Below are 13,933 nucleotides of genomic sequence, written 5' to 3'. Positions count from 1 at the left end.
AATACATCCTCGGCTGTTTTCTTCAACCAGAAATCGCACTATCCAAACCAAAGGTAATTCTGTGCTTTTTTTAATAACTTTTCTACGATAATGTTTGTTGTTTAAACTTTTATTAAAACTACATTCCCTTTCTGTTATATATGTTTATGATATGAAATTCAAAATAATTAATGTATACAGTTTATCAAATTTAGCCAGCTTGAAGTTATCACATCGATATTTTCTTGTTATGTCCATGATAATATATATCAACGAATAGTTTTTAGTACATACAGTCAAATACTTGTTCATTAATTCTAAAATCGTTTACATGTAGTTAGTTTGGAGGGCTTTTTGTATCCTTCTATTATTTGGAGGAAAATCATTGTTAATTAAAAATTATAGTAGTACAAAAGCACTGCGAATATACAGCTGTTAAAATGATTGACCGCTGTAACAAGCCCGGCTCCCTTCACACATTTTACAAACTTCCTTTTATACATGTACATACACCTTACCAATAGGCCACTGTTTTCGATGAAGGGCCGAATTCATGAATCAAGGCTAATTATCTGATTGAGCCGTTCATCTTATTGAAAACTCACATATCAATAATAATTAGCCCTTGTTAGGCTTGCCCCGTACAAAGCGAACGCGTCAATTTCCCCGCGCAGCTCTCTCATATATCGGCGTGAGTATTGGAGAAGGCGCGCTGATGATCGGCCGTGATTTTTTTTTATCAAGATATAATGCTGGGAAGTTAAAGTTACTACTCATTTCTATCTATGCGTGAGGCGAGTTGTGTAAGTATTAAAACTTTGAAATTCAAACTTAAATTGAAGAAAAAAATTAATAATTTAAGTACACGTACTTGTACAGTTTGACTATGTAATGGAATTAAGTAAAAATAAGTTAACAATTCTCAAAAAGATCATTTACTGTTTACAGGGCTATTATTTATTTGTGACGAAATTTCATATTTTTATTTGTATAATTTTTTAAAACGGTGGAATAATTAAAAAACCTCAGGACATTTTATTTTCATCATTTATGAATATCTTGCATTGTGCTGTTGTAATATAAAAGAGAATCTGCATCGGTAGCATTTTAGCTTCATTAACTGTTTCAGTATCCATATTCTAGCTGTATTCTCAGATTAATTTTGAACAAAGTATATATACGTTTTAGTTTTTTTAATCATTTTCGTGTACACCAAAATTTGAAAACAGATTTAATATGAGATAAACAAAAATTCAGTGAAATCCGTATTAAATTGATATCAGCCATTTCTATTTGTTTATCTTGAAGAGATGTTTTTTCTACATTCATACAGTTTCATTAATTGATTTCAAATGGCTCTACACCGAGTTTAGATTTCAATGGATCTCGACGAAGAGACGATACACTGCGTTTAAAAACTGGAAATAGAAAGCGCGTATATCGAGTTTCTTCCATTTTTTTTTCATCTATTTAAAATTTGTTTATTTTGAAACACGATTGCTCTCAAGAGTAATCGATTGCCATCATTGTTTCGTTATGATAACGAAAAGCTATGACATATTGTAATGACAATTTACGCCCACAATGAATGTTTAATTAAAAAACTTATTAACTGATTTTTCAATGAATATTTTTTTCACCAATAGAATAGGTTGGGATAACCAATACATATGTATTATGCGAAGTTGATTGAGCAAATCGAGGCGATTAAGAACCGCTGCAATGGGATTCGTCAGATCTGTTTCACAAGCGCGTTTGAAAAGCTTCGACCACAGAAAGGTTAAATGTCACAAAACAAACCTAATATTTTTGTCGCGCCACTTTCTCATTCAGACACGCACCGACAGCTTCCGAGTATCTGTATATGAACCGCGCGACAGTCGGCGTAATAAACACCTTCATTCTTTGCTCGATCGCTTATTCATGTAAAGCTACTTGTAAGTCTTGGTGAGATTCTTATCCAAAATTAACACGGATTTCTTCTCTGTCAATGTGTGTAGTAGTATCTTTTTTTTTTCTTCTGTTTAATTTATAGGTCCTCTGCATCATGAAGTGATGAGGTGGAATACGAGATCTAGAGCCGGTCTACGCTAATGAGTGGACGGATTACCAGTATAGAAAAGCAGCATTACGTTAAGAATTGATTTATTTGCCCGCCATCAGTGATACGGGATGGCAGCGGGCTCTGGTAATATAAGTAATCGCTTTACTTATTTTAAAATATGGAGACTGCACTAGGATCTGTTCCGGAAGAATGATGGGGGTGATTTTTCCTCTTTGGGCGTCGTTTGCTGAAAAGATATTGGTATTACTCGTGGTGTTTTTATTGCGAGTACGCGCCGAGAACCCGGCTCTGTCAGCATACATTCCAGGGGAGATAATCATAGGGGGACTGTTTCCTATACACCAGAAAAGTTCCGGGGACCGAAGTATATGTGGTGAGATCAATATGGACCGAGGAGTTCAGAGAGCAGAGGCTATGTTATTTACAATAGATGAAATCAACCGAAATCCCAAAGTTCTTCCGAAAATTACATTAGGCGCCAAAATTTACGACACTTGCGCTCGAGGAACCTATGCGTTAGAGCGTTCGTTGGAATTTATTCGTGGATCTTTTACATCTATAGGTTCGTCCGATTTCTTCTGTGACGATGGCACGAAAGCAAAGGCCAACTACACTTTCGAGAATGTTGCCGGCGTCATAGGTGGTTCGTACAGTAGTGTGTCCATCCAAGTGGCGAATCTTTTGCGGCTTTTTAAGCTACCGCAGATTAGCTACGCCTCGACGAGTGCGGATTTGAGCGATAAAGCCCGGTATGACTATTTCTCAAGGACAGTGCCTCCGGACGATTTTCAGGCCAAGGCTATAGTGGATATTGTCGAATTTTTCAACTGGACATACGTTTCAACCGTCGCCTCAGAAGGGGACTACGGACAGTCCGGCATTGATGAATTCAAAGAAAAAGCAGTGGCGCGAAATATTTGCATTGCAGAATCTATTAAGATATTGTCCAATTCTAATCCATCGACTTTCGATGATGCGATCACAAAGTTATTAGCGAAAGAGAATGCGAAAATAGTTGTGTTGTTTTTGCGTATAGAGGACGCGACGCACCTTTTGGATGCAGCAAGACGAAGTGGGGTTGGCTCTAGGTTTGTGTGGATTGCTAGTGACGCATGGGGGACGCAAGAAAAACCCGTCTTACAGAATTCATGGGTGGCAGAGGGGGCACTAACAATTGAATTACAATCTTCATTTATTCCTCCTTTTAATGATTATTTTCTGTCTTTGAACCCTCTTAACAATGTAAGAAACCCATGGTTCAAAGAATACTGGACATCAGCTCATAACTGCTCATTTAAAGTCAGTCAAGGCGAAAGAGCAAAATGTACCGGAAGTGAAAAATTATCTACGGGAACATTCAAACAAGAAACCAAAGTACAGTTCATTTATGACGCAGTGTATGCAATAGCTTTGGCGATTGACGCAATGCACAAGGCGTCTTGTACCACCGAGGAACTGTGTGATGATATGCGTCAAATAAATGGGATGATTCTCAGAGAATACATTCTAAACACCACATTTAATGGTAAGTAGATATAGAAACCATGCTTTACGTGCATTTTTTTTATTGAATGGTGTATTGCAATCCAGAGCTATAGTTCATTGCCACGAAAGGTTCAATCTGATAGATCTAAAATGAACCATGCCGTTAGTCCTTTGTGTGAGTTGAGGCATGCCTGTTAAAGATAAAATATTATTTCCCCGTTGAGATCCTATAGGGGCCATAATCTACAAAATCGGAGTAGCGCGCTCGGCTTCACAATATAATAGAATGTGTGATAATTTCTAAAATGGTTTTTCTATTTGGCGTAAAAGGGAATAGACTTTGTGTGGCGGTTCCGAGATGATAATGAAATTCCCTGCCAAAGTGGCCATAGGCTCTTGGTCTATGTTTCTTCTCTGTGGTCCCTGACGCTTGAAGGAAATTCGAGAAAGGACATCACTCAGAAACGAAAGAGGAAAAGAAAATGAATAGAGATATCTTTTCGGTCGAGACAATTTTTCATTTTATATTCTCCCGCGGGGTTAGTGGGAGATAGCCAATCGTGTTTTCATGTAGATCACTGACCACTATGCATAGAATTTTGTCTGATATTAATGTGTGTAACGTGTTGAGGTCTCCCTGGGGTAGCCCGATTTACTGACAGCGAATGTTTTCACGGTGTCGAATCAAGATGACACTGACAGATTTAGAAAATTAAAAGGTGTTTTGGGACATCTGTCGATATTAATGTGTATTAAAGTACATTATAATCAAAATATGTTCCACCGATTTACAAAGCTGACGATATTTCACAAAAAAATAAGTTGTAAAACTTTTTTGAAAAGGTAAATTTTTTTTAATCCGATTGGTTGTAAACCCTCTAACCCAATGCGCTTCGCTGCTAAGTGACACTAACGGGAAAAAACTATTCATAAAACCAAAACATGATATTATTGTTTATTATAAAGTACGTCATAACATAGAAGTGTCCCATACCACCTTAATTAATAAATTAATGTCCTCGATATTTTTTTCCGTCTTTCACCGATCAAACTCTGAAAAGATTACTTGTCTTAATTACAAACTCTGAAAACAATAATGTTTTTCGTGCATTATGCGACAGAGAGTTTTACAGCTATTGCATAATGTTTTTCATTTATTGTATTAGTTTTTTTTTAGTTTAACCATTATCTCCTTTAAAAAAAATAGTCATAGTGTTGAAATGATGCACGGCGTATTTTGATGTGTTTTCCCCCATGGTGATTGGTTAGAGAAAAAAAAAATCGTTCGTATTCAATAGCAATTTTAAACGCTTAACAGAACCAGAAATTAGTTTCGAGAACAAGATTGATGGCGCTGTTTTTTCCATTACATTGAATTGTATTTCCCATGCAAGATGGTAGATTTCTGGACAAAATCGTCTTGTTATAACTTTCTTTTATGACAGTCGGTCTTAATATTTATTTATGATTCATAACTGAATATTTCTAGAAGACGGAAAAAAAGCTAATAAATGTTGTAAAGTTAAACGGATAACAAGAAATTGATATTTCCATCTTAAGGTTAGGAAAACAGCTTGATCAAAATAATATGAACACAGCTTTTCTTTTTTATGAATCATCTGTAATGTTGTAAGGACCAAACGTATAATAATATTTAGTCCTACATTCACTTTATTTTGTTTTTATTGAATTTCAATTCTCGATATTCAACATATTTGCATGTAAAAATATACTCTTCTTTTCATGTGAAATTCAAGTGGGGCCAGTCCCTTATATGTTTCTTATAAATATCTCGATGAAATAAAAATACCTTAAGTTCAATTAATAAAATGTTTCAATGTGTATCGAAACTGTATTATTTCGGTTGAGATCGATCCTGGTTAATTATCTAGGCGGGCTTCCACCTACAATTCTCAAAGGGCACGGATTGTCGAGCCCGATTCAATCATCTGGTATTTAATTTAGTCCACTAAACCTATCAATATGACCTGTCCGTTCCATTTTGGTAAATTAGATCCACGCCTGCCAAGGTCATTGTCTTATTCTATAGAACATGTCTGCTCTTTTCCTTTCAAGTTTGTAGCTTTTTTGCAGTTGATAAATCAGATCAGCTTATTCACACTATAAAACCTGCAGAAGATCTAATTGTTTTCAATTAATTAATCAGCACACTCGATTTATATCGAGATTATTGATACTAAATGTCTTTTATATTCGTCTCTTCTTTTACAGACGGTTACGGCGCCTTTGTGAAATTTGATGAAAAAGGGGACGCTATGGGTAGATACAATATAATGAACTTTCAGAAGAACAAGAAGACCGGTTCCTACCAGTATAAGGTGGTCGGAAGCTGGACAGACAGACTGACGATAGACACAGACAAGATTGTCTGGGCCGGTAAAACAAGAGAAGTCCCGTCGTCAAGGTGTAGTCGCCCCTGTGAGTTCAACGAATTCAAATTTGTCGGGAAAGATGGCGACACATGTTGCTGGGCATGCATCAAGTGCCAAGAGTGGGAGTATCTCAAAGACGAGTTTACTTGTGTAGACTGTGGAGAAGCCATGTGGCCCAATCCGGATAAACGTGGCTGTCACCGACTTCCGGAACAGTACATCAGTATACTATCTGTGTACGCCCTAGTTCCGGTCGTTCTCTCTTGTGTCGGTCTGATTGCGACTTGCATCGTCATCGTCACGTTTCTGCAACATAACGACACCCCGGTTGTCATGGCATCAGGACGCGAACTTAGTTACATGTTGCTAGGGGGTTGCGTGCTGTGTTATTTGGTGACCTTCGTCCTGATCGCTCGCCCCTCCACGATTACCTGCGCTATCCAGAGAGCTGGGATAGGGTTGGGGTTTTCAGTCATTTACTCCTCACTTCTCACAAAGACTAACCGAATATCTCGCATATTCGACAGTGCTAGAAGGTCGGCCAGACGACCTCCATTCATTAGTCCAAAGTCCCAGATTGTGATCACCTTAGTACTCATATCAATACAGGTGCTATTCAGCATTGTATGGCTGGTCCTAGAGCGACCAGGGACTAGACTGTATACCCCAAAAAACAAACGCAATGAAGTGATCCTAAAGTGTAAGACAGACGATATCTCGTTCCTGGTTTCCTTGTTGTACAACATCATCCTGATCATCGTGTGTACTCTTTATGCCATCAAGACGAGGAAGATCCCGGAGAACTTCAACGAGTCCAAGTTCATTGGCTTCGCCATGTATACCACCTGCATCATTTGGCTGGCCTTCGTGCCTATTTACTTTGGGACTTTAAACTCCTTCGAGGTGAGTATAGATAGTATATATACTGCATACGGGGTTATTTTTGCCCCCGTGTAATTTTCGCCCTTCTACACTTGCAAACAGTTTCGCCCCGTCTTGAATTCGCCCAGACACCGTTGTGTTTAAAGGGAGATAATTTGAGACATTGGAATTCGCTCAATCTAAAAATAGCCCGCGGACAGCGAGGGCGAAAAACGAAACGGAAGCGAATATTTCCCTGTATACAGTATATCGTGTAACTCTATCGCTTGGTATACACCCTTTTGTCCCTTGCCACACGGCCTATCGGCCCTTCTTCGTAAGGTTAACATACATTTAAGAAGGCTGAGTGATATATTTAGATCAGTATATTGATCTCCTTCAGCAGAAGAGGTCTGTAAAAAGAAAATATTCAACGTTGTAGCTGAAATTACTATGGCTGATTTGTTGGGTTAACCCATTAACCTCAAATATATTGTCCAAACTTAAATGACATTTAATGTCGGTTGTGTCATATTCTTGGTTTTGTCAAGTGTGTTCTGCTTATGTCACTTTCTGGAAAGGGCCACATTCTACCACCCCATTCTTGGTCCGAATCTCCAAGAGTGATGGGGGGGGGGGGGCTTCTCTAGCAGTTCTATTGAACAAAATCATCAAGAAAAATTTATACAGAACGTACATTTGTGGAAACAAATCTGTTATAAAAGCCCACTAGTCTAAGATATGTTCGACATCTTCAAATAAAACCTGTGCGAAGATTTGATGCTGCAGTCTTTGCATGTTAAAGTGTATATCCTATCTGGTCAGGGTTCCATTCTTTAGAATGAACCTGAACAAACTTAAGAAGGCTGTGCTATAATATTAATTTCCTCTAGAAGAAAAGCTCTGTATACTGATGATTAAAAAGAAAATATACGAAGTTTTAAACTTAAATATTTGAAATTTTTCTTACATGTAATTAGAAAATATAATTTTAGGCCTAAAACATTACATTTCAAAATTTAGTAGATCTGATTGACAATTTGTTGACCCTCGCACCTCCTTAAAACATAACAAATGTAATATCCAGACTTTGTTTTGACTTAAGGCGGACTCAGCTGTTTTTCTGCAAGCTTTCGATGTCGAATAAAAACAGGGTTAATGAAATTTCCATTTCAATTAACTCCGAGGCAATGAACTCGTAAGAATTTCAATCAGGGAAACTCGAGTTGGCCATATTACAGGTTTTTTTTTTCTTTCTAAGAAGAGCTATTGCATAATGCAATATATGGATTCGTTGCAACATACATTCATTCGCAAACTTCATTATTGCGACATTGATTGATCAAGGAGTTGTTAGAAAGTAAATATCAGCCATGACTAAGTCATGTAGCTTCATTTATTTTGTAACGTATGCTCTTTTGAAGTAAAACATTTCCGCATTTTGATTTAATTTTTACAAGCGAACTGAATTGGTTATTGTTTTTTTTTTTTTAATATTTCCTCAGGGGGTGAATTTTGTATCAGAATTTGATTTATGATTTTATTCGAGATTATTACTTTTTCTGTTGAAGAATTATTTTAATTTTTTTATCAGCCAGGAGCATTCTGATAAAAAAATAATCATTTTCTATGTCTCAGAGGAGATGTAAAAACCACAAATGCGCGCATACCTCTCGTAAAAAAATTAAGTTTTTAACTTTCAATTCGGGTGATAAATGTTTTCACAAATTATAGAATAAAGGTTCGTGCCAAATATTAATAAATTACTGAAAGATAACATCTGGTCAAAATATTCTTGCGGCCACCAAGATTTTCCTTATCAGAGTTCTGCTCTATGGCTAATTTCCTTCTGGGTGTTTTTGATTTTTTTTCTATCTCTATGGTCATTTTCGTAAGATAAAGTTTAAAAATGAACAGATGTAAATGTACGCTAAGAGGCCGTCTATGGGTTTTCGTGTGATTAAGCATCAGCTGTAACTGAATTTCATCCAAAATAAACTGCCATGTAATAATACAGGTATTCGATATATTCGATGGCGTTTCTATAAATTAAGCATTAACTATTTCAATTCAGTCATAGTCAATATTTAATTTATATACTATATATTATATGTTAAAAAATGGCTACTTAAGATTTCTATGGAGGCCAGATTTATAATCAGTTTATGTAATGCATTGATTTCATCAAATGATAAATTTTTTGATGAGAATCTCCAAATTTTCTCAAATTCGGGGGGGGGGGGGGGGGGCATATTTTAGCGACCATTAACTTAACGTCAGAGATAATGGTTGATAATGTTCGATTGGCATCAGTTAAATCAAAAGGCGGCAAGAAACGTTTATAAGCTATATGTTTTAAGAAAGGACTATATATGATAAGGGCCTAAAATGGCCCCCTAAAATGAACATCATCATTTTACTATCATTCTTTGTTTTCTTAGTACAGATATGTATGTGATGTGTTTACATAATATTCATTTTTGTTCAAGTGCCTACAATTTAGAAATATGACATTGTAAAGACAACCTTTTCCCGCCATTTTTGCATTTTTAGCGTAAAACAGCGTGTTTTCAAGCAGTTTTTTCTTCCGAAAACATAGAGCGCATTCTTGAACAAATAAAATATTTTAATCAGAGATGTATCTAGCCAAGACTAATAAGTGACAAAAAAATTTTCCTTGTTCAAGCATGCGCTCTATATTTCCCATTCGTAAATAGATAAGAAAAATGTCATTTTTTGGCTGATTTTGATTGAATTATAGAAATGGGGTCACTTCTGACGTCATATACTGCCAGTGAGTGCAAATAAATCAAATAAATAGATGAAAAATATATTTTATATTAGCTCTTCTAAAAAATAACATAACATTTTATTGTTCCCGAAACACTTATAAAATGGCGAATTAAGGGGGCCAAATTTAACTCTTATCATATATAGTTCTTTCACAGGTTTTCGAAATGTTTAACTTTTTTATTTTTACAGAGATAAGACAAATGCTTCAAATAACGTTAACAGTTTTTTTTTCGAAGTGGAAATGAAGCTTGTTTTAAATTGCCACCCACACAGTAACCCCCCCCCCCCTCCCTACCACCACCACCGCCTATCAATGAATATTTTTTTGACTTTTAATATGAAGGGAGGATAAATCAAAAAATAAATTTATTTTCTTTTGCAAAAATCATGTATTAATATATATAAAGAATGTGTTAGGTTGCACAGCCTGCACTAGTTATAAGGGCGTCTTCTTTTACCAAGCTTAAGATCATTTGCTGCGTTATTGAAAAAAATGCAATAAACAGTTTGCTACGGCGTATTATGATATTTTCAATTATATTTGTGCAATAAAAATAGTCCCTTCCCAGGCACGTAGCATCAGGGGGGCCACTTTTTCTCGCAGCACCAATTTTTTAAAATTTACGTGTAAAAATTTGAACTATAAATGAGTTGCCCCCCCCCCACACTTTTTTGGAAGTATGGAAAAAATTGATAAGAGAATAAGGAAATGAGGTGTGCGATTTTTGCAATCAAAGGTTTGATTGATTTCCGTTCTTATATTCCCAAGACAACCATTAGGGCAAAACCACAAAGGCATTGAGTGTTTATTTGATATTAATCAAATGAAAGTTTATTTACAATGGAACAATAATAGCTGTTGAGTCACTTTATATATTATACTCTTGTTCAATTTTTTCACTGATTGTTCTCATGCAAGGTTCAAACAGATACAATTCCATGCATATACATGTAACTAATTTTTTGCCATCTTTTGTATTTCCCTGTAGGCAGTACTCTAAAGAAAGGGGGTGGAATTCAGACGTTTCTCTTTCATCAATTAAATGTTTGCATGCATCGCATGTCCACTGAGGTAGTTCATGTAACCCAGGACTAGGTGTTCTTGATCAATTAACTCGAAAATCTTACACTCTTAATATTAAATAATTTTCGCAGACTTTCCGTCATGCGAGGTTCTTGAGAAATTAAAATCGTTCAAGAATGATTTGCTCGAATATCAACAGCATGGTAGTATTAAGTAAATCAATATAGATATTTTAAAAAGGGTCTTGGACACGATTTGAGATCAAAAATTTTGTTTTTATTTTTTATGTATAAAATGGTTTACTGGTGCATTTTAAATGATTGACTAAAATATTGAATGTTAAAGTCAAGTTACAAGCGATATATACAGAGGTAAGAATTGGTTGTTATGTAAACAAAGCTCGAGTCTTATAGTTGTTTACAAAAAATGCACTGTATAGTATAACCATTTCTTAGACAAAAAATGGCAAGTAAAAAACAATTTAAACTAACTCAATATCTTCAAAAATTCTAGTATCAACCAAAGAAAAATGCATTTGATTGAAATTTTCGAGCTTTGTTTACAAAACAAAGAATTATGAACTCTGTATCTTGCTTTTAACTTAATATTTGACTTTCAAATTTTGACATAGCATTATAAACTTCTATAATATTTATCAGTATAAACATTGAAAATGGAAAAATAAAACTTGAAAATTTTAGGTCAATTCGTGTCCAAGTCCCATTAACTAAAACTACTTTAATGTGTTTAAAAATCTTAACCCCACCTACATCTCATGTGTCGACAAATCTTCACCATTGACAATGAAAGTACTGTCATGGCCAAATGTCATGATTTCAATACCGTTTCTGCCACGCAATGTTTATAACAGGTGGACACAGCTCTATGGTCAGTAAAATTGATGAAAATTTCAAGGGAAATAGTAGAACATTTATTAAGGAGTGGTCCACACCCTCTCTCTAGAAAATGTAATACGCAAATTTCGTTTCAGAGATGTAACCATTTCTTACTTGTTACCCTTGTGAATACACATCCTGTAGTACACTTGTCATTAAGACATGCACATATCTATAAATATCTATATTTAACCTTGAATGCCAAAGTTTGCTGGCCTTGAACACATTAATTCATATACATTGTAACATGCTTTCAAGTTTCCGGTCGGTTTATATGTGAAGTGCATGCATGTTGTCGTCTGCGAAGGCACGCGCTGACATCTGTAATTCAGATAATGTTACTATCGTTACAATTTCACATATATAATTAGAAAATATGTTAAGCGGAAGAAGTACTTGTTAGATCGTGAATTCATTAAGGAATATTTAGAGAGAGAACAACTGATATTTAAGATCATGTACTTCAATCTTCGTAAACATATACTTGCGAACCCTTTCATTGATCTCCAGAGGATAAAAAAAACCCAGCGTGGAGAAGTGCCATGTCTACTTAATAAGATTTATCAGAAAGTTACATTATAAACAAAAAGCTAATGCATGAAATGTGTTTAAAATTTACGTATTTACGATATGTTTTGACAAGTTAAAAAAAAAACCCACATTTTTCAAATACACTTTGGATCTGTCTGCACTCTGCATCTGCTGCAGCTTAAGTGCATCACAGCAGTGGAAATGTCAATCTTTACCAAAACTTAACTGTTTGAAAGGCTCTAAAAGACGCATGCTTTTTGAAAAGATAGCGGTGTTTCGTCTTGTATTGAACATCTATCCCTCTATAATTAGTTCCGTGGCAATCCTTAGAACATCACTGTCAGCCACTTACGCAAATTGTTCAATAGACTACCGACATTTTTTTTTACAACTTCAGTATGTTGAACTGCATGTACCTGGTTTCTAAAATGTAAAACACAAAGAACACTATTTTGGCTTTATACCTTTGGAAAACATTAGGAGTATATCCGCAGTATAATACCCCATATCAAATTAAGTATTTGTGTAAAAGCATTGTTATTTTCCATAAAACTGTACAAATGCATTATTGATTGTGGTTTTGCATTCCAAAACTCGCATAATGCAAGTATAACGTTTTAATGCTTTTAAAATAAGACAACGCTTGCAAAAATCGAAAATGTCAACCAAGATTGGTTTACAATCAATGAAATGTACAAAGCATACAAGTAAAAGCAATTGTTAAAATGTTCAACATCTTAATTATGTCATCATAATAAAACAACCCCCCCCCCCCTTCATCATCATAATATAACAGCAACCCCCTCCCCCCGTACAATCAGTGGCCATAATTTGCTTATCCTTCGATTTCAATTTTGGTGGTTTTAACCATTTGTGACAACCACTAGCACAAAGTTAACGTTCTAAGCGTACATAGTTCCAGTACTGAATAAAAATAACTTTTTTTCCTTTACATTGCTAAAATCGAACAAGTTATAAAATATGGAACAATGTAACCTCGATTGTCCTCGAATGCATGTTTCTGTTTTTCTGTCCCTCGAAATACCTAGTTCATGACAGTGTATGACATAGCATCCAATTTGTATACAGTGAGCGTATTTTCCATTTAATTATCTGTTAACATACAGTGTACCTCTTTATTAATAGTACTCGATTCAAAACTTACTAGTAACTTAAATCACGATTTTACTGTTTCATTTTTTCAAATTATAATTACAGTTCAAAGCCCCGTTGGTATAATGTCTGCTGTTAAAAATTCAATTTTAATTGCAAATGGCACGTTGCATTTTTAGGACAATGTACCTTAAATATATGTATCAAAGTCGGCGTTTGTACGAACAGCAATATCATACTAAAAACACAGCACGAGCCTAGCACATAATCAATATCTATATAACGGATTGAATTCACAACAATACATCGGTACAATGCATAATTTGTGTGTTTTGTTAAATCCTTTTGTATTGATTATATTTGATTATTAAAACAAAACACAAAAAACCCTTGCAGTATAAACATATATGTCAGACATATCCAGCGCATCTTGCTCCATCAATTAAAAAAATAAAAATAAAGGTTGGATTGGACGCAATCAATAGGCTGTAATTCAAAAGAACTACATGTATAAACGCCACTTTATGTTTGTGACTATTCAATATTTACACAAAATGTAGCTCGTCAATCACAAAAAGGGCCATGGTTTATCTCCCGGAAGGAGAAGATATATTAATCAGGACCAAAAATTGTCACCCAGTCAGTCATGCAGGCCTTCTGGGTAGGGGGTGGGGGGGGGGGGGGGGGGCACGACCTGGGAGATTTTGGTCTAGTTATTACTTAATGCACTATACGTTGGTCTACTGTAAATTAAATCGCAATGGTGAATCAAAAACACAGTCTTGGAGGTTTT

The 13,933-nt window shown here is 35.4% G+C and overlaps 1 protein-coding gene across 1 annotated transcript in view; it reads left to right on the top strand.

Annotated features, from left to right (window-relative positions):
- Positions 1-659: 659 nt before the first annotated feature.
- The window catches only part of LOC128158900 (metabotropic glutamate receptor 3-like), a 30,678-nt gene continuing 17,404 nt past the window's right edge, over positions 660-13,933 (top strand). Inside the window, exons 1-3 of the mRNA XM_052821880.1 lie at positions 660-782; positions 2,015-3,569; positions 5,762-6,825. Coding sequence (XP_052677840.1) covers positions 2,234-3,569; positions 5,762-6,825 — 2,400 coding nt within the window. The 5' untranslated portion in view covers positions 660-782; positions 2,015-2,233. The remainder of the gene's footprint in view (positions 783-2,014; positions 3,570-5,761; positions 6,826-13,933) is intronic.

This window comes from Crassostrea angulata, chromosome 8 (genome assembly GCF_025612915.1).
Source record: "Crassostrea angulata isolate pt1a10 chromosome 8, ASM2561291v2, whole genome shotgun sequence".
Lineage (NCBI taxonomy): Eukaryota > Metazoa > Mollusca > Bivalvia > Ostreida > Ostreidae > Magallana > Magallana angulata.
The sequence above is the reverse complement of the archived record's forward strand: the minus strand, read 5'-3'. Positions and strand labels throughout refer to the sequence as shown.